Genomic DNA, 24457 nt, shown 5'->3' with positions numbered 1-24457 from the left:
GCCCTTGCGCCCGGGTTCCCTTGGTCCAAAACTGACCTCCCTGCCAGGCCCCTGAGATCCGACGCCCTCCTTGGGCTCGTTCTCCACCCGCCTCCCCGCCAGGCGGTGGCGGCCATGCAGCTGAGCAGTTGGGAGCGGGGCGCAGCGTCCGGACCGCCTGCGTGCTTGCCGCTCTGCTGCTGCTGCGCCCCGTGACTCACTCACCTTTTCCTTGCCCATCGGCTGCTGGTGGTAGAAGGGGCGCCTCCCAGGTGGCGCCGTGGGTGGACGCGTCCAGCGGGAATGGGTCGGGGCCCCACCGGGCACAGGGCTGGCGCCCCCCAGGAGTTCACGGCTGTCGCGCTGCTCCCCCAGCTGCCCAGGCCTTCCAGCCACGTTGGGCTTCCGTCACCTCCTAGAGCTTGTCAGACGGCTTCCCGTGGTCGCTTCTCCTGCTCCTTGGCTAAGGACACCTGTTCCTTGTTCCTGGGTGTGCTGCTTCGTCAGCCCATTGTTCTTTGGGTCTCAGGTTAAATGTCACCTCTTCTGAGCAGCCCGCTCTGACAGCTTGTTAAAAGGGGGGCCCCCACGCCCACATTCTGTCCCAGCTCAGTGTGTGTGTGCTCGTGGGATGTTTGCTCCGGCCGGAATTTGCCCGTCGTTTCCCCCACTGTTCGTGCCTCAGCCAGGCGGCCACCAGTAACTCCCGGGTGAGTGCACGAAAGAAGGCTTGAAGGCGCGGACGGAGGCGTGCAGAGTGGAGTGAAGGGAGGCACGCGTGCACCCACCGAGCCGCTGCGAGGGCTGCATCGTTCCCACGGCGTGGAGTGTGTGGCTGCGTCCCCTCCCTGCCTGTCCTGCGCAGTGTGCCCCCCCTGCGTTCACGAGGTCCGGCCTCTGTGCCACGTGGCAGGCCTCCTGCCCAGGGCCGGGCCCGCAGAGCGCCGTGCGATGCGCAGGAGCTGCACGGGGCGGGGGAGGGCGGGAGGAGTGCTCGGCGCCCAGCAGCCCCGTGCGATCTGAGTTCCGCTGGCCGGGTGGCCCCGGCTGGCGCTGTCGTAGCCCTCGGTCCCGCGGCCGCCTCGCCTGTGCCTGTGACGTGGGCAGGGGCCGTGCCGGTCTCAGCACTGCTGGGAGGGGAAAGGGTGGGTTCTGCTCCAAGGCCCCGGGGCCGTGTCGGAGCCTGGCGGCTGATTCTCGCCGCGTGAATGGGAGCGGCTGGGATGGTGGTGACAGCGATGGCGCTGACGAAGCTGACGGTGATGATGAGGATGGGGTGATGATGAAGGTGGCGTGACAGCTATCGTGACAGTGATGTTGTGTCATCGATTTTGAAACGCGGAGTCGGCGAGGAGCACGTGCGCCAGGGAGCGCCTGCCAGCGGTGGACGGAGACGGAAGCAGGCTCGCGAGCGGCGCGGGCAGGGGACGCGCAGGGGGCCGGTGGAGCCCCCGCCGGGAGCGCCTTCCTGCAGGGCGTCGCTCCCCCTCTGTGGGTCAGGACCTGCTCGGAAACCCCGTCCATTGGGGAAGGGCACGTCAGTGTGGAGGGGGCGCTGTGATCTTTCCCCTTTCCCCTGCCTGCTGCGCACGCTGCCCAGGTGGTGGCCCGGGTCACCTGTGGGTGCCACTGCTCTCCACGTAACTCAGAGGGGCTTGGAGTGTCACAGGGTCCTGTGGTCAGACGGACGCCCCCCTCGGCGGCGTCTCTCTGAGGCTGCCTGGTTGGGTACATCAAAGAGCAAGTGTTTATGGCAGCTGCTGTGTCTTTGATGCCAGACACTGGCTGGTCTCCCTTTCGTAACAAGCGAACGGCCTCAGGCATGGAGCCCTGGAAGGGTGTGATGTCTGCCAGGATGTAATTACATTGACTTGTGAGCACTGTATTTTGTAGTCATTTAGCATTTCTGGGAATTAATTCTGACGTTCTCATAAAAGCAGAGGTGTAACGTTTTTAACAGATGAGTTTGCTTAGGTGCATAAAGTCAGTTGACTTAACATGTAACTTACCATGTAGCCGACTGTGTATACGTTACACAAGTCACAGAGGCGGTACACAGGTTCTTGGCAGACTTTCAGAGGGCTCTCTGGAAGGCATGGCAGGGAGGTGGGTTGGGAGGCGGTGGACCCTCTTCCCTGTGCCTGCTGGTGGGACAGCATGAAGAAGCCACAGGAAGATGCTCTTCTTAGGACTAGGGAGGCCTGCTTTGCTCTCTCTTTGGATTCTGAGACTGTTGTAATGTGATCATGTTGCTCTTTTCACCAGGGCAGCTAGGAAGCTCGGCATTCAGCTTTTATTGAGCCCTCCAGTTTCCTCACAGATCCTGAAGCATGTGTTGTGTGTGTACTTAAGCCACAGAATCATGCATTCTCTTTCCTCCACTTGTTTGCTCTCTGGCCTTTCCTTGATTGTATGTTTTTTTCTTTTTCTTTTTTTAAACGCCATGAGTGCTTTTCCTAAGCTACCTTTCCCCCTTTTTGGAACGGGGTGGGGGTCACAAACGAGTGCTGAATGACTGAGTAATGATGAGACTCTGTCCGCAAACTGTGACATGGGGACAGCTTCGCGACGGCGGCTGTTGGGGAGCGACCAGGACGCCGTGGGACGGGAGCCTTTGTTCTCCGAGGCTGGGCTGCTGACGCCGCGGTGGCTCTGAGCGCTAATTTCTGTTATTTGGTAGTGCTCCTATCTCAGGCCTGTGTTTAAGATACAACACAGGCTTCTCCAAGGCACATATTTGCATTCTGTGTGGGCCGAGGTGCCCAGCTTCACTCTCTATATATACCCACACCCTCCCGGGGTATTTTTAAATGCCCGTCTTCAGAGCCAGCCCTTTATGCGGGCGCAGGCTCCCCATGGTGCCGGGAGAGTGGACAGCAAAGATGAGAGTCCTTGGGCGGGGGGGCCGCCCCCGGCAGGCAGGACGCCGTCCCTGGTGGCTGTCCTGGGGGCTGTTGACTGGCCAGAAAGCCAGCCAGACAGGAGGCCAGGCAGGTCCGAGGCCAGGCAGGGGCGCCCCGCAGCCAGGAGAAAGCGGGCCTGTCAGACAGGACAGCAGGGCAGGCACAGGCAGCGGGGGGTGGCGAGGTTGTTGAGTCCTGGTTGGTGGTTTTCCTCCCCCACATGTGTTTGGGGATCTTCCAGACTTTCGTGGGGGTGCCCCAAGGGCCCGCTCAGAATTGCAGGGCTCTGCCCCGCTCTCCGGCCTGCACCCCCTCCCTCCCCCCCGAAATCTGGCGCGTCTGGTGCCCGCACTTGGCTGGTGGAACCGGCTGGAAAGCCCTGCGGTCCAGCCCCTCCCGTGACACTGGGGGAAACCGAGGCTCAGGAGGGGACTGAGCACACCCTCGTCCCCTTGTAGTGTCCCCAGGGGATGACACCGCTCTCCACCTGGCTGCACGCCGGGAGCTTGGAGTCGGCCTGCCTCGACCACGTCCCCCCACCCCCGCGTCCCTGTGGTGTCCTGTGTCCTGGGCGCCCCACCCTGAGCACCTGCTGCTCGTCACCGCCTCTGCCAGCAGGCCCGGGCCCCCAGGCCCTCCTGTGGGAGGGCGCAGCTGCGTCCTGACCCGCCCCCGCTGCGTCCACAGCCCCGCCTAATTGGGTTTCTGCCGGGCCGTTGGCGTGATCTTCTCAGACCTGGAATCTCATTAGGGCGGCTTCCTGTGTCTGCTCCCTCCCGTGTTCTCCTCTCCCGGAAATTCCTCAGGGGCCGCTCATGGCGTGTGAGAGGAAAACCACCCCAGCCCCTCGGCCCCGACGGCATGCGGCCCTGCCAGCCTCGCGCCCTTGACGCATGCTGGGACCTGTGCTGGACCGCGAACCTGTGTCCTTTGCCTGCTGCAGCAGGTGCGAGCACAGGTCTCCCCCCGACGGGCTCCTGCTGGCCCTCCAGGTCCACGCATCACGCCCTGTCCTCCTGGTCCTTCGGGGCACCCTGAGCTGTCGCTGTCTGCCCTGGGGTCCTGGGTGGCCCTGGCGCTCACCCACGGAGCTGTCGGCTACAGGAAAGCCAGGCTCACCCACCCTGGGCCCCGCGAGCGAGGCCTCCGCCTGGGGCTTCCCCAGCCAGTCCCGGGGGGGCGGGTGGAGCCGGGGGGCTGCGTCGAGGCCATGGCTTCCTGCTCTGAGGCCCAGTGGGAAGGGCCCTTTTCCTCCTCGTTGGCTCCTGCAGCCTCGTGCTGGGGGGCGATTCAGACCCGCAGTCCCTAGGAGAGGGGACCGACTCAGGCTGCTCATCCTGGAGCCCCTGCCTTTGGCCCCCCAGAAGGGCCTGTGTGCTAATACTCCCAGGAATCATTCTGTAATGTGTTACTTGCTGTCTGTCATGTGGCCAAAGCCCAGCCGTTGGAGGCCACCAGCGAGGCGCCTGTAGTCAGAGGTCAGTTTGCGGCGGGGCCAGAGGACAGGCGCCTGGGGGCCGTGGCGGCATCCCAGGAACGAGGGCCCGGAGGGGCTGCTTAGGGGTTCAGGGCGTGAGCTGGCTCGCTCCGGGGGGAATGGGAGAAGTGAGAGCCGGGACTGGGTCGGACACGCAGAAAAGGGGGTGTTTGTGGGCGTGAAAGCGGGACTCACTCCCACGAGGGGGCCCGGGCAGCATCGGTCGGGCCCCGTGTGTGCTGGCTGAGCCTGGTCCCTGCCCCGTCATGGCCCCCGCGGGCCGTGCGCGGGCCGGGCCCCCACCTCGCGCCCGGTCCCGCCGCCCCGTCCCTCTCCTGCTCTGTGTGCTCACACAGTGGGGGCTTGGCTCTTCCCGGAGGCAGGACCGCAGGTACGTTCCCTTGGTTTGCTGCTGGTCTTTCAGCCTTGCCTGCAGTGATTTCTATCAGGTGGAAATTGCCATTTTTACGTACGTGAATTTTTCAGGATTTTCTCCCCTCGATGGCTTCCAAGTTGCTGTCAGTCAGAGGCTGCCTCTGCTCCGGGGTCGCTTTTTCAGCTCTTCGTTTACTCTTCGTGCGTTCGTTTCTTTGAACTCTCTGACGCTTCGGCGGGTCTGGAGTCCATGTGGACGGGAAGTGTGACGAAGACCCAGCCTGCTGTTATCCCGGTTTCCCGCCCATCGTCCCGTCCCCGAATTTACGGGGCGCCCCCGCCTTCCTCGGTTTTCGCTGCCTTCCTTATAAACACGTTAAATTCCGTGTGATTTCAGGGTTGTGTTGGGACTCTCCATTTTGAAGTCTATTACTGCAACAAACTCATGGTTTTAAATTATTACCACTGTTTTATGTTTTAATAACGAAGAAGTTTGTTCCCCTCATCCCTTACTGCTCTTTCTTTTACTGGTTCTCCCCCTCCCCCTTAAATGTAAGCTTATCTACTGTATGTCTTTCCGGTGTCGATAGGTCTGGCAGGATTTAGGCACAGGAATGACTGGGTTTCCGTCTGGGCGGGCGCTCAGGGAGCCTTCTGTCTGTGTCATTTCCTGAGAGGGCAGGGATCTTAGCAAAGCGGGGCTGCGACCTTGTGGTCGTGAAACCCCGGGAAACCCCCCAGTCGTCTCTGACCCGAGTCCTGCCCCGTCCAGGGCCTCCAGCTCTGAAGTCGTTTGTTCCGTGGCCCAGGAGGTGTGTGTCTGCATGGGACCCGGTGGCCTCCCTGGGATTCAAGTTTGCTCTTTGGGTCAAAGCCCCTCCTGCAGCCGTGCCTTAAGGACAGAGCTGGGAAAATTCAGCCTGGATTTCCATTTTGCTATTATGTTGTGAAGAAAGCTACAGAGTAGCCACTTCTTTGTTTCAATGTGGGAAGGAAGCTCTGTGAAAGGGACTGGCTCCGCTGAACTTGGGGGGAAATTCCATGAGGACCCAGGGCCTGGGGCTGAGGGAGGAAGCGCCCGGGGTGAAATCCAGCCTGAAGAACAAAGGTCTCCCAAGCGCTTGCCCTGCGGGGCCCAGGACTGGAATGGTAACTCACGGAGCTGGGTGGGAATCCCGGAGGTCGCCCCTGGTTCCGCTCCAGAGGTGTCCTGCGTACGCTTGCTCTGAGTCGCCTCGGCTCGTACTAGCGCCTGGCCTGCTGCCCGGTGGTGATTTTGACTGTCCCTTGCTGGAGGCCTGGCCGGGAGGCTTGGTCGTGAGTCTGCCCCGGGTCCCTGTGACCTCCAGGAGGGGAGGCAGGCTGTGATGGATGCTGATACCCGCAACTCACACTTTCGGAAAACAGTGCCCGATGCCATCCTCCGCACTCAGCGCGGGTTAACCCTTCAGCCCTCAAACAACCCTTTGCAGGAGGTGCTATTTTTACCCCCATTTTACAAATGAGAAAACAGAGCTCCGTAAAGGGAATGACAGCCACCCCTCCCCCAGCTTCCCTCTGGGATGTTGGCATGTGACATACAGCAGACACAGCCACAGGCCTCAACCCACTGCCCCGAGTCTAGCCCTGCGGCCATTCCGGAGAGGCTCAGGGGCGTCTTCCTGCTCGTGCCGTGCCGGCGTCGGTTCCGTGAGCAGCACTGGAAGCGAGCTGTGGACGCTGTGTCCTCTGTTTTAACCTGCCGCTGCTTTGTGAACGTTTTTATGTGACACTCTCCCTGAGCATTTTTGTGTCTGGCGTTCCTCATTGTTAAAAAGGTGTGTGCGCAGGGGAGTGTAGAGGGGGCGGAGGAGGCTGGGCAGCCGCAGTGTCGTCCTGTGTGAAGCTCAAGGTCTGCTCTGACTTTGCCCCCGGAGAATGTTTCCCCAGTTGCCTGGGCACGCAGGCCCCCAGAACTGTCCGTGGTGCTAGTCTGTACCCTGCCGGCTGCCACGCGGACCCTCTGAGCTGTGAGTTCGTCTGGGACGAGGCCCCTCCACCCGTGTGTGTGCGATAACAAGGAAATCGCCCCGCGCTGGCCGTCTGGGCCGCGGGAGGGGCTGCGCCCGGGGGCTGCCCTCTTGCCCTGTCCCCAGCCCTGGGGTTTGCCAGGACACAGCAGGGCTTCCTGTGTTGTCTTAGGTCTTGAAGACAATATGGCGTTCTCTCAATTCAGGGCCAAGGGGGCAGGGCACGCAGCCCGAAGCAGTGACTTCAAATCCTGAAGTCACCGTTTCCTGTGGACCCCCAGACCCCCGTGATCGGAAAGGAGCTGCACCGCCCTGGGCGCTGTTAGCAGCAAGGCCGCTGGCTCTGCGGACTCCCGTCTCCTCCATGTTAGGACTGCGCTCCAGTCTCCGGGGAGGGCAGCTGCTGTGTTCTGGCAGACGTTTTTCCTCCCTCCTTACGTTTATTTAAAAAAATATCCGAACGGCTAACAGACGCCTGTGATGAACAACTAGGCAGCACGAGGAGGCGCACGTTGCCAGTGTGGATGCGGTCACGGCCCCATCCGCGCTTTCCCTGGGCAGTGGAGACCGTCCCGCTGACCGCACGCTCTGCTCAGCCAGCGCGGTCCTGCAGGCGGCCTCTGTTGTGAGTCCCTTCTTCGCGACTCCCTGCAGAGATGCTGGACTCCTGCACACATGCGTCGTCGTGTGTGCGCGCCCCTGCTTTGACGGATGGTGGCCTTCTAGGCTCGCTGGTACATCCCTTTTCTTAGTCGCCAAGATTTCTTGTAGGTCATTCCCTGTCGGTACATGGCAGCTTCCTCATTCTCTTTTGGTGCCCGATCGTCTAAGGAAGATGTGTCACAAAACGTTCTTCTCTGTTGCCCCGTTAGGGGAGACTGAGGTTCCCCTTACCGGTTCAAGGGCATCACCTCCAAACACGTGTTGATAAGATCAGCTCTCCTGTGTGCTGATCTGATGTTTTACCATGTAGGTGTCTGTTCTCAGGTTCAAGTTTACGTGAAACATATTGCTCTGATGGGTATAACTGCCGAGTCAGATGATACATGCGTTTTGAGTCCAAGGAGGTGTAAACAGCTGACCTGAAACTACAGTACACCAATTCATAGTCGTACAGAAATCAGGACACCTTTTCCGGGCTGCCTTACCCAGCAGAGTCTTTAAAAATTCTACAAGATGTGTCAACAAGAGTAGTGCTTGGAAACAAGTCATTTTGGGTTTAAATTAAAGCCACATTTGCAATTGAAATCCATAACGTCTTGCCTTTGCTTCAGAATGGTGCCGTGGGGTGAGGCGCTTGGGGGTGCAGGGAGGAGACCAGCCCACGCTGGAGTACCCAGAGTGGGGGGTCCGGGCACGCCATGTTTGCAGCCCCTGTTTGCTCAAACACGTTCAGTATATTTTACAAGCAGACTTTTTCAAGTGAGACGTGCAGCAGTTTCGCCACCTGGCCCACACCGTGGAATGTGGACCACTGATTATGATACATTTTGGCTTTTCTGCCATAGTTAGTGAAAGTGCAGGGAGGGGCAGGCAGCAGACATAGGGCCTTTCGTGGTCACCTTGCTCCCTCCCCGAGGCTCCCTGGGGGGTGGAGAAGCGATGGGTTTATTCCTTTCACAGATGAGAAAACAGGTTCAGAGAGATGATGCAGGTGGCAGAACCAGGGAGCCTAGGCATCGAACGCAGCGTCCCGGTGCCTCTGGCTGGCTGTCCCTCTGCCTGGCGGGTGCCCAGCACCACTTGTCTGGCAGGCCCTGGCGCCCCGGCCGCCCTGCGGGTCTAGTTCGTGGACGGGCCCTGGTGGGACCGGGAAGATCCAAACACATCATACAAACAAACAGCACAGTAACACTTTGTTTTTTTTAAATTTTATTTTCAGAGCAGTTTCAAGGTTTACCAAAAAAAAGGCACAGAGAGCAGAGAGTCCCCGTGAACGCCCTCCCCCACCCAGGCTCTCACGGTAATGCGGCGCTTCTCTTCCTTGATGCGCTGATAGCGGTGCATCGTCGCGGACGGAACTCTGTGGTTTCAGGGGAGGGCTCGCTCTTGGCAGTGTGCGTCCTGTGGGTCTCGGTGAACGTGTGATGACACGCGTCAGCCATACGGTCCCTTACGGGCAAGTGTCACTGCCCCAAAAGTCCCCCGGGCTCCTCCACTCACCCCTCCTCCATCTCTGAGCCCCTGGCAGCTGCCTGTCCCACGGCGCCTCTGGTTTTGCCTTCTCCTGGACGTTGCGTAGGGGAAGTCGTTCGGGTGTGGTCTTTCCAGAGCAGATGCTCGGCAGCCTGCGCCTCTCTCTCGTCCTTCCGTGTGTGGAGAGCTCGCTGCTTGGTTTGGAGAGTAATAGTCCGTCGTCTGGGGCTTTTAACTTGTCCCCTTACCGGTTCAGGGGCATCACATCCTGGAAGTCAGCTGCTTCTGATTTTTCGCACGCGGATGTTCTATGTTTTAAAAGTAGATTTCACAAGGAAATCCCGCTGCCCCGTGAACACGCATCACCCAGCGGCTCCCGTGGGCCAAGGCCCCCTTCGGGCTTTGTCTGGCCTGCCTCCTCCTCCCCTTGTGGCAGCTCCAGCCTCTCCCTGTTCTCCCCCAGGACACTCTGGGTCCACGTCCAGCACCTTTGTGCTCCTTCACTCCGTCCGGAAAGCTCGTGTCCAAGTCCCCTCCCGGCCAGGCTGCAGCTGCAGGGACACCTCTGAGAAGCCCGCCCTGACTCCGAGCCGGGAGGACTGCCCCTGCTCAGTGACCCCCCCTCCGCAGCCCGGTTCTGGTTTTCCTCCGTGCATTCTCACTCTTTGAACGCGTCCTGTCTGCGTGTTTGTCATCCGTTGCCCGTGGAGGGGCCCCAGCTGGCCACACCCCCTCACCCCCTGACCGCGGGGTGAACTACGTACCGGCCACGCGATGGCCTCGCCTCCGCTCTGGCCACATTCATCTGCGAGGAGGGTGACCTGGGCTGCGCCGTGGCGGCTTTGGTGGGACCAGGGTTACGTGTTCCTCTCCCTCCCCCTCCTGCCGGGACAGAAGGGATGGAGCCATCCGGGTTGATCGTCCTCAATGAACAGGTCGCCAGGATCAGTTTCAAAGAGAGACTTTTTTAAAGGCTCTGCGTCTTCTTCCCCCGCACCTGTCTGTGTGTCCCGCCTTGGAAAGGTGTCGCTGTCCCTCCAGCTGTCCTCCAACCCCGAGGGGCAGACCAGCACCATAGGTAGGTTTGTTGCGATTGGGTCCTGAAGTTTACTGGCGTCCTTTTCCCCTCATCTTCTCGGTACCCCGGAGCACCAGCGGCCTCTTCCTGGTGTGGCCAGCTAGCCACAGTTGGGGACACTTTGAAGGTATTTTTATGAGGATGTTTAGTCATGGGGGATCACTTGTTTCTGAGTCATGCATTTATTTTAAGTCCGAGCCTTTTGAAAGGTCATTTAGATTTTCCAAATGCGGTAGATGGATCATGGTCTCAGGTCCTCCCTCCTCGCCCAGCCTTGCTTTTAACAAAGGAAGCCATCTTCAGGGCGAGAAGACTAGGGTGGCGCGCCAGCGGTCCGGGAGGGGGTTGCACCCCTCCCCGGGGAAGGGCCACGTCCCAGGTGGGAAGTAGTGAGGGCTTCAACCAGAGTCTCATTTCTGAGGGTGAAAATAGGGCAAGTGAACGATGGGAACACTTCACGTAAACACAAAGAAAATTGTTACCCAGAGTTCTTGGAGTATGGTTAGCCGTTTGGTGTGTTTTCCTCGTGTGCATGCACCCGTGTGCGTGCCATCCCCTCAGACGGTGAACTCCAACCTGACCCCTCCTGTCGGGGTTGCTCCCCAGCTGTCCACGTGGAAGGCCGCGTGACCGAATGGACGGATGTTGAGTATGTCGGTGTCTCACCTGTTGAAGCAAAACGCGGATAGTTCTGTTTAGTTTTACATCCTGCTTTTTTCATTTAAGTTCCTCATTTTCAAAAGACACCTCTGTAAACGTGACTGGTAGCACCAAGCGTCACTCAGTTGGCTGGAAAGGTATGTCGGAGGCCCCCCCAGACTGGGGTCTCTGAGGCCGCACTCGCTCTTCTCCCGACCTGTCTTCAGAAGAGGAATTACAGGGTGAAAGGGCCCGAACGGTTTTAGGCTTTTATACATTTGTGCTAAATAACTCCTAAGAGAGGAGGCGCCAAACCTCGACCCCATCTGCAGAGAATGGCCTGGCCCCCGTGCGTCCCCGGAGGGCGGCTTCGGGGTGCGCTCGCTGTGCTGCTGGAGTCGTCGGTGTTGCGGTGTTTTCTCCACCGATTAGCACCCTGTGTCGTCGTCTTTTTGACGATGTCTTTACACGTTCAGAAGTTGTCAGGTCAAATGTGCTAGTAGTTTTCCTTCGAGGCTTGAATTGCTTTCAAACTTAGAAAGGCATCCCTTATCAGCAAGTTAGATAAGTAGCTACTCGTTCATGTTTTCCAGTTCGTTTCTTGGTTTCTTTTCTTCACATTTGTCCTTTAGCTTCTGACGTCGTCAGCTTCTGAATTAGGTCAGAGACTCAGCCCCATCCCTTAAATAGTCCATTTGTGGCCCCTGATTTGACACGCATGTTTTATAGTATACCCACTCCTCTTAATTATACTAAGTTCCTCTTTTGGACTCTTATTTACCTGCGTCTGTCCTTTCAGTAATGACAGTTTTATGTTTAAATACCTAGTCTTCCTCAGTACATATGCATATACTTATGTTAATGATCACGTTGTATCATTATGAGGAAATGATGCAATGAGGTTCACAGCCGCAGCGTGTTAGCGATCCTCCCCCTGGGCCCCGCCGAGCACACGGACCATCTCGCTGAGGCTTCTGTGAGCGTGGGGGTGGTGCCGCTGGCCCCTCCCTGGGTCCGGGTCCCAGAGGCCGGTGCTCCTTGGGCTCCTGCCCGGATCCCATTAGCGCTACCGGGCGTCTCTCCGGGCCTGGAACGGTAGCGGAGCCGTGTCCCCAGAGCCGCTGACTGGAGAAAAGAGCATGTGTCCCGCTTCGCCCGTTCCAGGCTTGCTCTTGCTTGCAGTGCGGGCGCACACGGTCACGTGTGCGCACGGAACGCCAGATCTGGCTCAGGCCCCTCTGTTCGGGAACTCAGGCTGGGGAGACGAGGCCCGTCCCGCCTGGACCCTAGCGGGGTTGGCATAGATCTGGAGAGCCTTGCCCTCGGCGCTGCCCGCCCAGCTACCCTCCATGTTCTTCCTGCAGGGCACGTGGGCTCTTTGTGTGGTTAGTCGCAGGTGCGGGCAGGAGTCCGACCAATGGGCGTGAAGGCAGAGGGTCCTGCGGGTCCGCGGGGCTGCGTCCGGCTCAGACGCCGTGGCCACTCCGTGGTGCAGACCACGTGCACAGTCCGCCCTGTGCCTGCTTTGGTTCCCCGCCAGCAGACGCCAGCTGCAAGGTGGCCCATGGCTGTGAAGAGCCCAAGGCTCACGGTCCCAGAGCCCAGACGCCCTTCCCCGCCTGAGTCCCATGGGCCCTGCTCAGTCACACATCCCCCTGGGCCAGTTGCTGTGGCCAGTGATAGCGACGCTCTGATTCGCTACGGCTTGGGGTCACGGGGCTGTGGGCAGGCTGGGGGGACGTTGCTCGGGGTTAGCGGGGTTCATGCTGCTGTAACAGCCAGAGCATTGGACGGGCCAACACCGTGGTCTTCGTTCCTCTCCGAGTCCCTGCGTTGACAATGGGTCTGCAGAAGGACTCTGCGCATCACAGCTGGCTTGACAGAGGCTCCGCCCCGTCACGTGCCCCCGGGGCCACGGAGGCAGGAGACACGGACATGGAGAACTGCCTCCTGGTTTGCGATGCGCCGCCCCCCCCCCCCCCCGCCCGAGAGCGGCACGTGTCCCTTCCACCCAGTCGCTCGGTCAAAGTGAGTCCCCTGTGCAAGCTGACTTCAACAAGGTGGGGGTGTGACTTCGTCCCCAGGAGAGGCACTGAGCATCTGTCAGCAATGCAAGTCTGAGATAAGCTGGCCTGCTGGTCCCCAAATATTGAGCACCCCCCTTCCCCCAGGGAGAGAACCCTGAATCCCAGCCAGCACAGCTCTCAGCACATCACCCAGGACCTGTGCAGCCACTCGCCTTTACGTCATGTTCACGTGTGACTCTCGTGGGTCAGGGACTTGGGACGGCCTTGCAGGCTTTTGATTTTCCGGGCTTGCTCTCATTACCAAGGGACTGGGGAGTCTGCACAGCGCGCCCCACACCCATTAGCCCTGTCATTTAGGACAGAGTGTGGCGCGTGGCCTTTGTCTTGGATGCTGGAGCCAAATGCTTCCTCCTGCCCCGCTTTTCCATCTGGTCCCATCAGGAAGGGGGATGTGAACGCTGTGTTGGTGGCTGAGTTCCAGCAGGAACAGAGCCCCAGGGTCAGTGGTCCCACCTGCCAGGACCATCTGCCAGGTGCACGTGCCTGGAGGTGACAGAAAGGCCAGGTGCAGCCTCCTGACACGCGTCACTCAGATCTGGGTGTGATGCTGTAGGAATAAATCTCCCCCAGACGACCCCAACCACGTTCCTGCCCGTGTTCATTTCGTCACACGTGGAGATCTCGTGTTAACGGCTGTCAGGTGGGTCTGCACGGGATCGGCATTTCCGTGAGTCGGCGACAGCTGAACGCGGGCAGTTGCGAGAGGCTCGCTCGATAACAGCCGCGGGCTTCAGCCCCGGGGAGCGTGGCGTGAGCCCTCTGTCTGGCTCCGCAGTGTAGAAGGGACAGCGGGGCCGTTCGGCGGCGTCTCCGTCCCGTGCTGCTGTGAGCCGCTGTCCGTGGTGACCTCGCAGCGGTCCGCCTGCGCCCGGCCTCCCGTTGTCACTGGGGAGTCCCCGCCCGCCCCACAGCGACCTCGTTGTGCACGGGGGCCGCTCCTTGTCTAGATGAGACCCCATCAGCTCTCGGGAAAATTCAATGTGTCAAAGTGCACCGTGCGTGAGGGTGTTTTTAATAAGTCAGTTTTAGCCTTTGGAGATAACCAGGTGACCATGTCAGCGATGCGCCTGCGCCGGTGCTGGTGCTTGAGGGGACTGGGCTTGGCCCGCTCAGTGTCCCTGTCCGTGTCGATAGCGGCTTCTTCCCCCCCCCCCCCCGTGTCCTCACAGGTGTGGCGGGCGTGAACGCAAGCACTGCCCCACCCTGCGGTCGGCGGCCGTGAGAGGCCTGGGGCGGCCTTGGAGCTGACTCTGGCCATGGGGCCAGCGTGCGGGGGGCCGGCTGCAGATTCTGCCCTGGCCCTTGGCGGTGGGCGAGACGCACCCCTCTCTCCGCCTAGGCGGGCTCGCTCAGGCAGGACGTGCAGGGAAGCCGGCCGCGCTGAGGCTCCGAGCCAGAGCGCCGCCCGCCCGGCCACGTGCCGGCGGTCCCAGGGCCCCGCGTCCTCGCCCACACTCGGGTTGTCCCCGAACATCTTTGGCACAGTCACACTTGGCCTGAGCAGTTCATGTTGAGTCACAAAGTAGGTGCCCCGTGAGAGTGCTCCCCACCGCTCCTGCCCCACAAGAAGGGGCGCCCTGCTCCCCGCTCTCCGCCGCGCCCGTGGCTGGTGTGCTCGGTGTAGCTCCTTTACCGGACGGACAAGGAGAAAAGGACTTCTGAGGCCAAGACCCAAGCGGCCCCCACGGACTCACTTTTGACAGGGAGCCACCACAGGGGACCCGTGACCCAGGACTCACAACGTTTTGTGTTTATGATGGGAGGTGGAGAGTGAGGACTTTTGCAAAGGTTTTTCGGGGGGGTGACTGGGGTTTCGGGGTCTGCGGGCCCTGAAGTTTGCGGGAAGCGGCAGCGGGGCAAGGCGTGCCCCTCTGGTCTGGGCCCCCCGGGGTGGATGACCAGGGACCTGTAAGAACCTCCTTCGCCTGGTGAGATTGGAAGCCGATGTCCACAGGGACCAGCAGCCTGTGCCCTGTGACCCCGGGCCAGTCACTCGGCCTCCCTGGACTACCTGTGTGTCTGTTGCGCGGCTCCCGATGGAAATGCAGGCGGGACGAGTGGGCAGTGGGGACCTTTGGGGAAATCTGTGAGGAGCCCCCTCGTGGTGGACTTGGCACGTTGTGTTTTTCTCAGTGAAGAGTGCTCAGCCCGGCGGCTGCTGCTGCTCATCTGGGCTTGAGCCACCTCTTGTAGGAAGTGGGCCCAGACCCCATCGCGTGCTCCCATGCAGCTCTGCCCCTGTCCCCAAAACGCTTACCGGGCTGCCTCGGTGCACCTGTGCATGGGCCTCATGGGCCGGCGTCTGGGCCCAAGCCGGCCGCGAGCTTGGCGAGCCCCGGCGCCACGCCTGGTCACACTCATCGCCACCCCAGCACCCTGCGCAGAGCGGCGGGTTGTCTTAGTTTGGGGTTTTTGCCAGGTGACCCCAGGCTGAGGGTTCGGGGGCAAGTAATGCACGGGAAAGTGCCCCCAGGAGACACTGGTGGTGGACCAGGGAGGGGGCGGGGGCGGCTGTGGGCTGGTCCTCCGGGGACTTGGGGTATGAGCAGCCTCTCAGAGTTTGTCCCACTCTCAGGGGCCAGGGGTCGGCTCTGCTTGAGGGACGTCGGCTACTGGCTCAGGCCAGCGTCCTGTGTGGCTGCGGGTGAGCGCGTGGCCCGCGTTCTGCCTAGGCCTCCTGGTCGTGCTTTCGGGAGCAGGCTGCCACCTTGTCTGGATTCTCACAACTTCTGACACGCTCTGATGCGAGGACACGTTTTGACTGTCAGCTAGAGTGACACATGCACGTGGCGGTCGCGGGATCCCCCTTACAACCCGTGCAGCCAGACGCCGCGAGGCAGCCTGCCCTACCGGACCCCTAACTGGAGGCTGATTTTGAGGTTGGCGCATTGTAGAAGACTGTGTTTTTCTGGCTCATTCAGGTCTGCGTGACTCACGGCCCTACGTGTGTGGGTCATCCTGTGGCGTCCTGACCAGCTTCTCGGTGCCCCCGGGGCCGGGCTCCGCAGCGGGGTGGACTGCCGTGGGGTGGGGGTGGGGGTGGCGCCCAGCCTGGGGGCTGCAGCGAGGCCATGCCCCCGTGACCGGGGCTCCGGGGAAGTTCTCAGCAGGTGGGTTCTGCCTGCAGGCCCAGGTTCCCAGGACCAGCCCCGGGCGCCAGCTGTGGAGACTCGCGGTGTCCTGGGCGTTGCCCGCCTCAGTCTTCACTTCTGTGACGGCCACCCAAGAGCCAGGGCCAGGACAGGGCCCATCACACGGAAGCGAGGAGCCACGGTGGCTGCGGGAGCACAGGCAGCCGCAGGCACTCGGGCCGGGTGCGCTCTGCTCTGCGGTGCCTGTCCCCAGCGAGCAGCCACAGACCAGTGGAAGTGGTGACAGATTGTGTGGCCGCAAAGTCTAGGACATTTACACTCTGGCCCTTCCCAGAAAACAACAGCCTGTTTCTGACCGACGCTGGCCAAGTGCAGGACACGTTTTGAAAATATGAAGCTGTTGGTTGAGAATCTTCTCAGCATTTATGTTGTTTAATTCCTTTTAAAAATGCTAAAATGTGCACGTTTTTAAGTTAACATGTGTCCTTAAGCTTTGACATCATACTGTAGAAGACCCGCACCTCGCACGTCAGCTTTAGAAAGCCAGGGCTGGGCTCGGGCTTTGGCGGTGAGCAGCAGCATGGCCTGTCTAGGCTGACGCTGCGCGCTGGAGTCTCCTGACGTGCTATTCTGTGGCTCACCCGCTCGCCAAAACACTCACCTCTCTCCTCTGTCAAGTCGGGTCTTTAGAAGGATGCCTCTAAAAACAGCTTTTCATCTTTGCCAAGTCCTGAGTGACCTGCAAAGCATTTTTATGAGAATTTTACATGTGTGCAAATACCTGGCATCTCGCTAAGGCCTGTACAGCAAAGGACCAGGACAGGGCTCTGAACCAGGGGTTCTGCCTGCGCCTTGCGCAACCCCGACCAACCCCGAGCCTGATCCCATCCTGCCGCGCCCCCGCGCCGTCTCGGAGAACCACCTGATTTCGCCGAGCTGAGCCGCTGCTCGCTGGGAGAAGCGGCCATATGTCTGGCAGGCCCCAGGGACCTTCGGCAGCATTAGGGGGTTGATACGAGACAGATGGCCTTCTAGTGAGATGCGCCATTTTTCCCACCATACATGCGAGGAAAAGGAGCCATTCTAATAACGTCTCGATTTTTCCGCTGGTGTCAGAAGCCTCCATGACGCCCGTTTGCCTAGGCGCAGCCTCCTTGCTGTGGAGGGGCCTCCTGCGGCTGGAAGAAGCTGAGAGACTCGGGAAATTTGGAGGCCCCACCCCTGCTAAGATCTGAGAGTCTGCTGCCTTCGGGATGCAGGCATTGGGGGGGAGGCCGCTCCGTTCTGAAACTGCGCTGGCACTGCCAGCGCTTGGCAGGAGCGCGCTCAGGCCCGTCCTCTCTGGCTCACGCGCCAGCGCCACCACCCGACGGCGTCCATGCGGCTCTGGCTGCGTGGGCGGCGAGGTGTGAGGAGGCTGCACGGTCCATCTGTGCAGGAAAAGCCGGCTGCACGGCTGGACAGGGGCGCTCATTGCAGGGCTTGTCAGAGCCTCACAAGAGGAGGGCCCTTCAGGGGAGGCTTTCGGAGTTGACAGGGCTCCCCCGCCCCACGCGTCTCCCCATGCGAGGGCTCCGTGGAGCATGCTCTGGGAAGCCCGGTGCTGTGGTAGCTCGGGGGGCCTGGACGCCAGCGCCCGCTGTGTGGCCTTGGACGTGAGCCCCCCGCCCTTCGCCAGCACCTCCTGAGCGCACCTCAGAGGGGAGAAGGCCCTGTGGCCTCCTGGGCTGTTGGAGCACCCCGAGGCGCTCAGGGCCCGCTGGGGCCCAGTGCAGGGAGTGCGGCCGCTCCGCTCGGCAGGGGCGCGGTGGCGACTGAGGTCGTTCTTGACAGCCACGGATCTGCGCTTTGGTTTTGTGTCAGTTTTTGTATCTCAGGATCAGTCTCTCTCCTTCAGTCAGTCATTTCCTCCCTCCCTCCCTCCCTGGTGCCGTCATTCCATGGTCCAGGCGCCCTGAGCCAGGAGCAGGAGGGGGAGGAGGGGGCGGCGCCGCGCAGGTCCCGGTCCTCCGCCCCGGGGTGGCGGCAGCAGCGTTTCCGCCTGGGCCTTCATGGGCCACGGGTTCTGACAGTGTGGCTCCTGGAACTGCAGGAAAGAGCCCCCGGAGGTGCCGGGAAGGCCGCCCCCGCCCCAGGAGCCCCCTCCCTTCCATCAGGTCAGCCCTCCTTCCTGTCCGCCCCCCGCCCCCAGTTCCTTCCTCCGTGATGAGCGGTGTGGCTGTGGTCTCCCTCCCTCCCGGGCGACCCGCACCTGTTACTCAACTCCGACTCAATCCCGAGGCCTGACTGAAGTAGCCCACCCACAGCAGCCGCCTCCGGGTTTTCAGACCTGCGTCCTCTGCAGCTGTGACCCGTCTGGCTCTTCCTGGCGAGCCCTTAGCCTTGGTTCTCTGTGATCCGGGGGGTCACCAGAGCAGCACCCTCCACTCAGTTGCAGGCCTGAGCTCTGTCCTCAGGGGATGGTTGCTGGTGCCAGGTGGACTCCTGGGGGCAGGGACAGAATCACGTGAGAGGCAGAGGCCGTGCTCTGGGGTCCCACGGCCCGCCCTCTTGTTTGCCCCTTTCGTAGCTTGTGCTGCAGTTGGAAGTTACCACCTTGTTTCCGCGTCTGTTTTCTGCCTGCTCCGGAGCAGGTGAGCGCCGCACCGGTGCGACTCGGGGCGGCCTTCCGCCGGCACTTGATGGATGAGCTGTGACTGCACGAATGAGACGAGCAAAAACCGTGGTCCAACATGGTCAGATACAGGTGGCACCTGTCTCCCTCGGACGCCAGCCACTCAGCCTGTGGCTCCTGGCGCCTGACCGCGCGCCCCGGTGAGGCGGGGCTTTCCTTCCACCGTGTTCTAGGGCAGGGGGTCCTGGGGACGTGGAAGGGCCAGTGGACAGGAGGCAGGCAGAGATGCTGGCCATCCCTGGGGGTGGCCTTTGGGCCCAGCCCCTGTCTCCCACCCTGGCAGCCCTCCCTGCCAGGCTTGCCGGTTGGGCAGGCGTTTGCTGGAGCCCGCCCTGGGTGCCGGGTGTCAGGCGAGGTGCCGGGGACCCAGCGATGGGCAAGGCAGCCGTTGGTCTGTGCTCGCAGGAAAGCCGGGTGACAATAAACCGCACGCCCTGGGCCGACGCCTGGGAGTGGTGGCCAGCGCTAGGGTGGAGGGGGCGTTAGGACTCAGGGGCCAGCCCTGCACGGGGCTTGGAGATCACCCGTGAGCTCAGTGACCTCAGGGACGGCGTCGGTATCCTCACTGCTTTGTTCAAGGGTGCACCTGACCTGTGAGTTTGCAGGATCCATGGGGGGGTCGGGAGGGTCGGGTACTGGGGCACAAGTGCACCGTCGGCCCTGAGCCTGGGGGCGCTGGGAGGGGGCCAGGGCCTGGCGTCCAGCTCCGAGTGCATCACGTCCTCAGGCACCTGGGAGGCCCCGCCTGCCCGGCCGCGCCAGGGGCGCTGCCTCACCCACGAGGGGAAACGCTTTCCTTGATTAACTGCCAGCGTCTGGCAGGCAGCAGCGGCGTCAGTCAGAGGGCGGAGCGCCCTGAGAATGTGCCTGCACCTTGGCCCTCCCCAGGGTTGGGGGGCTCCTCAGCCGCTCCGGGGGGATCAGAGAGTCTCAGGCTGGGGAGGGAGGGAGGCTGGCGGGCACACCCCACCCGTCCTTCTCTGTGGACACACACGCTGGGGTGCATGCACGCCCACCTGTGTTACGTACATGTTCACACACAGGTGCACGCCCACATTGTAGGTACACACGTATGCACGTTCTCACACACTCACTCTCGAGGGCGTGGGGGCCACTCCATGCTCACCAGGACCATGCCCACCTCTTAGCCACTTGCCCCCCCCACACACAGTGGGTGACACACTCGCGCCCTCGAGGTATTTATAAGAAGCCCCTTCGCCGAACGGCACCGCCTCCCTCTGCAGTCTCTGTTCCTGAGTCACCGGGCACAGTGTTCAGAAGCCCTCGCTGGCCTGGGCCTGGGCTGCCTGGGGGAGGGCCTGGGGGGGCCATCTGTCCTCCTTCAGACTCTGAGGGCAGCTGTCCCCTGGACTTGGGGGTGTTCGCCGCCCCCCCCCCCCCCCCCCCCCCCCGTGAACGCAGGCCCCCGAGGGGTCCCTCACACGAAGCGTGCCGCACATTCAGCATGGGAAGCCATCAGCCCTTTTCCACCACAGCTCCCAGCTGAATTCTGGATCAGGTTCCAGCTCCTGCCTGCCTCCCAGCCACGCCCACGGTCCTCCCCTGGTGCGTTCTTCCTCCGAGCTCCTGACGTTCCCCCCCCCCCCCGCCCCATGACCTGGGCCAGGGTCTCAGCAACGCAGGTCACAAATAAGGTGGGGTTTGTGGTCCAATCTGCCCTTTATTCTGTGTGCTGCTCTTTTTCGCTTTGGCTGCCAGGCAGCTCAGCGCCTGTGGGCTCTCCTCTGGCACCCACACGAGTGAGGTCTGTGCCTTAGGACGCTGCAGCCGTGTCCGGACCGTTTCCCCAGATCTCGCCAGATGTTCATTTTGTCCTGTTGGGCGTGTGTGTTTCTTGGAACAGCTGCATCCTTCGTAGAGCTTTGCGAGGCGCAAGGCACTCCATGACAACCCTCTGCCGTCCCCCCCGCTCACTGTGGGCGGGGGGGGGGCGGGTCTTTGTCTTTATCTTCAGGTGAGCCCCGAGGCTTGGGGAGGCCGGGCCGGTCCCCTGCGGATGGTGCTCAGAATGCCCCCTGGACAGCCAGCTTTCCCGGGAACAGGCGGCCTTGGCCGCGCTGCTCCATCTGGTGTCCGTGGGCGCGGGAAGGAAAGGCGGGGATGTCGGGGAGTAAGCTGACTCGGGAGAGGAGGACCAGCTGCGTCCCGCATGCTGGGCGTGAAGCCGGGGCGACGGTGGCTGGGGGGGGTCCTGACCGGCCCCCGGGGGCTCCCTGGCTCGGTCGCCCCCTCGCCTGTATGTCGCAGGCCGCCGCTGCTGGGTGTGGGGCGGCGGCGTTACAGCGGAAGGCAAGCGAGGGTGAGCTGCCTCGGTGTCTCCCCGGCCGCTGAGCCTGCCAGGAGGGTTCTGAACTGCGACGCCCCGGCTCGGCCGGGACGAGAAAGCCTCCCCTCAGGGCGGCCGTCCCCGGGCGCACCCTTGGCGCCCAGTTTGCAGAGAGAGCGGGTACACCCCCTGGCTGGCCTGGGCTTGTGAGCCTTGTCTTGGTGTCTTCTCACCGCATTGTGCCCTGGGTGACAAATTCACGTGGTCGCCTTAGAAGCAGCTTAGAGACACCAGAGGGTCTGGAGTCAGGCTGCCTGAGGTCACCCCTTGCCTCAGCGAGCCACACTCTGTGACAGTCGACAGGACGAGCCCCTGCCCAGGGTGCGCGTCTGTAACGTGGGTGTAACGGTGGCGTGCGCCCCGAGAGTCACTGTGAGGGTGGGACAGTGTCCCGGGGGGCGTGGGTCACAGGTCCCGGGCCCCTGGGGTGGCAAGTGGCCGCCTTCGCCTGTGTGACCCTGCGGCACAGACCGGAGAGCCCGCAGGGGACTCGGTCCCCTCACGGCCCCAGCCCAGGCGGGGTTGGGGGTGACTTGGCATTTCTGCCTGAATCGCGGCCTCCGCTCTGGCCGTTGGACAGGCGCCGCCTGAGCCCGTCTCGGTTTTCGTCTTGCAGATGAGATGGACCCCGCCCCCACAGTGCGCGCGGAGCACCTGGTCTCAGGGACACGGACGCCCCCCGTGCGCAGGAACAGCAAGCTGGCCGCCCTGGGCAGGATCCTCAAGCCCTGGAAGTGGAGGAAGAAGAAAAGCGAGAAGCTGAAGCACACGACGTCCGGTGAGCACGGGGGTTGCGCTCGCCGTGTTTCCGTGGCGGGTGCTGTCTTCCTGGCCCCACACTGGAGGGCAGGCCGGGGTCAGTGGCCTACGACAGCCAGGAGCCGCCCAGCCACCCCAGGATCACTCCCTGCCCAGGCCCTGCCAGGTCCCACTGCTCAGCCGGGACAGGTCTGCGCCGACACCCAAAGGGCATGCATGTCACCCGGGACCATCAAAGGGGCAGGGCCACCTGCACTGCGACCCTGGCTTCTCCCAAGCCCTCCTGGCAGCTCTCCCCGAGTAACACGCCCCCTGCCGCCGCCCGGGAGCCCACTCTCTCAGCGCTGGGGCCCCGGGGCCCTAGGAGCCCCTGGTGACGCGGAGGGTCAGGGCCCTCAGCGCTAAGCTCGTCCCGAAGAGGCTCCCTGCCTGGGAACCCGAGTCCCCACGCCTGCCCTCAGAGGACCCCGAGGGGCGCCCGCTCACCTCCAGCTACTTCCTTCACTGGCCGGTCCTGGTTGTGTTGGGGAGTCAGGTTGCTCCTCCTTGCCATTCACACTGGGAGCTGTGACCGTTAGACTAAACAGTAGGGGACGTGTGGTGGCAACAGTGAACTGGCCACAACAGCAAGTAGTGACAGCGTGTTTCTCACCAACAGAATATTCAGAGCCACCCCGAAGGAGCGCTGAATCAGCTCTGCTCCCCAGTGCATGCCCCCACTTGCTCAGCACCTGGCCCATAGTAGGTGCTCAGTAAATAACTGAGCGGATGCACTGACTTCAGTGTCCTTACCCATTTGTCCACTGCTGCTGGACGTGCAGCTGCAGCAGGTGGGCCGCTCCGTTTGGTCCCCTGCAGCCGGCTTGGGCAGAGCGCTTGCCTGTACCCATGGGTGGCCCACAGGCCTGGCAGCCAGCTGGCTGTTTGCACCTTTTAAAGAAAGGGCCTGAGGGTTACGTAGTTTTGTATTTGGAAACTGGGTCAAGTGCAGGCAGGCAGATGTCTGGGCAGCTGGAGGAAAAAGGGAGACTGATGCTCTGGGCCCGGGCCCGGGGGCGGGGGCAGCTCTCCCCAGAAGGGACCCCCAGGCTTTGGCGCTGGGGTGTGGAGTTGCTGGCATGGGGTGTGGAGTTGCTGGTGTGGGGCGTGGCCCTCCCTCCCTCCCACCCGGCAGATGCTTCGGAAGCATTAACCTGCAGTGCACAGGGGAAGCTCTGGGCCTCGGCTGCACAGAGGCTGCATCGCAGACAGCGCGCGGCTGGATGTGCTTAGCAGCCGCTGGCAGGGACAGAGAGAGTGCCCCAGGGGGCTGGGGCCCGAGGGAGGACAGGCCGGGGCTCCTTAATGAAGGAGTCTGCGGCAGGGGCGGCGGGGACCTGCCAAGAGACGGGCCCGGGAGGAGGTGGGGCACGCAAGCACAGCCTCCCCTTACCTGCTGCTTCCCTGTGTCTTCTCGCTGCTCCGTCCTGGCTCACCTGGCTGTGTGCATGTGCAGTGCTGGAGAAGAAGGTGGCGGGCCGGCAAGGGCGGGAGGAGCTCATCAAGAAGGGGCTGCTGGAGATGGTGGAGCAGGGTAAGTTGTGGGGCGGGGGTGGGGGTGGGGGCAGGGGACGTGGGGGCTGGGAAGTAGGCAGCTCTCCTGGGAATTCCTCCTGGGCCCAGGAAGCCCATCAGGCGGAATGGAATTTGGGGAAGTCTGGCGTCCGTGCATGGTGCTGGACACCCCCTCCCCCCTCCGGTGAATGGGCCCTCCACAGTGGGAGCAACTCTGAGTCGTGATCCCCTGGCTCAGCCCCTCGGGCCTCTGGGGGCCTGTTGGGGAGCTGGGGGCCGCCTGCCATCGGGCACAGAGACGGGAACTGTCAGCTCGGTGGGGGCCGTCCAGTCGCCTCCCGGGAGCTCGGTGCAGACGGGGCTGCTGGTTGGACCTGCTTCCCTGCAGTGGTCCAGGGCTTTCTGCTGTTCCCACGTTCACACTTCAAATCCTTGATCTGGGCAGTTTGATGTCAATTGCAGCCACTGCTGCCGTTGCCGAACGCCTACCTTGGCTCTGTGCCAAGGGCTGGGCTGGGGGCTGTACCTGCCTCCTCCCTTGGGTCCTCACAGCCTCCTCGGCTGGCACATCCTTACCCATGCAGATAAGGAAAGCGTGGGTCCAGGAGGCAGCGGCGGCGGCCACACAGCCGCAGGGCTGAGACGTGTTCTGTCCCTGGGCTGGAGGCCTTGGTGGCGGTGCCTGCGGGGCCACCTGTGTTGACTCTTTGGGAAGCGGCGATCGTTGGGGCAGTGCAGTTAATTCATGGGGTCCTTGACTCCGTCTTCCTCTCCCAGTGATTCTGGAAGGCCCGAGGCCCAGGGCGTGGGGCCTGGTGGGCTTTGTGGCTCCCTGACACCCCCAGGGGGTTCCCCAAACCTCCCTCTGGAGCTGCACCAGGCCCTTGCTCCTGGTAGGAGGAAGGCGGCCTTTCGGCCGGGGGCGGGGTTCATCAGAATCCCGCCCCTTTTTCAGCCTTCCCCCAGAGCCGCAGGGTGGGCAGTGGGGGCCCGGGAACAGAGCTCCAGAGCCCCGCCTTGTGAGGCGCTCTGCCCCCAGCCTCGGCTCACAGACCCATGCGGTCCCGAGCGCTTGTCACTGTCCCTTGTAGGTTCCAGGACTAGAGTAGCTTGATGGTGATGTTTCAGGGGAAACCCATGCAGGCACGTGCTTAGTACCGGTAGCCAAACTCCACCCGTGAGAGGAAAGCGGTTCTCACAGGTTTGCAGGGGTGTTGTTGCCGAGACAGAAATTGGACAGTTTTACCTTGGAGGGGACAGAACACCTGCAGGCGCAGGACATTTTGAATGTATTACCAGCAAATGTTGCTTTGGATCTTGGGGGAGGGAAAATGAGTGAAGAGAATTA

At 62.0% G+C, this 24457-nt stretch overlaps 1 protein-coding gene across 2 annotated transcripts in view; it reads left to right on the top strand.

The window, feature by feature from the left end:
• The window catches only part of PHACTR3 (phosphatase and actin regulator 3), a 126992-nt gene that overhangs the window by 57091 nt on the left and 45444 nt on the right, over window positions 1-24457 (top strand). For both annotated transcript variants that reach the window (XM_054573341.1, XM_054573340.1), the window contains exons 2-3: window positions 21413-21574; window positions 23051-23128. In XM_054573341.1, coding sequence (XP_054429316.1) covers window positions 21418-21574; window positions 23051-23128 — 235 coding nt within the window. In that variant the 5' untranslated portion in view covers window positions 21413-21417. The remainder of the gene's footprint in view (window positions 1-21412; window positions 21575-23050; window positions 23129-24457) is intronic.

This window comes from Pteronotus mesoamericanus, unplaced genomic scaffold (assembly GCF_021234165.1).
Source record: "Pteronotus mesoamericanus isolate MK-2021 breed Mesoamerican mustached bat unplaced genomic scaffold, CSHL_Meso_final contig_25, whole genome shotgun sequence".
Classification (NCBI taxonomy): Eukaryota; Metazoa; Chordata; class Mammalia; order Chiroptera; family Mormoopidae; genus Pteronotus; species Pteronotus mesoamericanus.
This window is presented reverse-complemented; position numbering and strand designations above follow the sequence as displayed.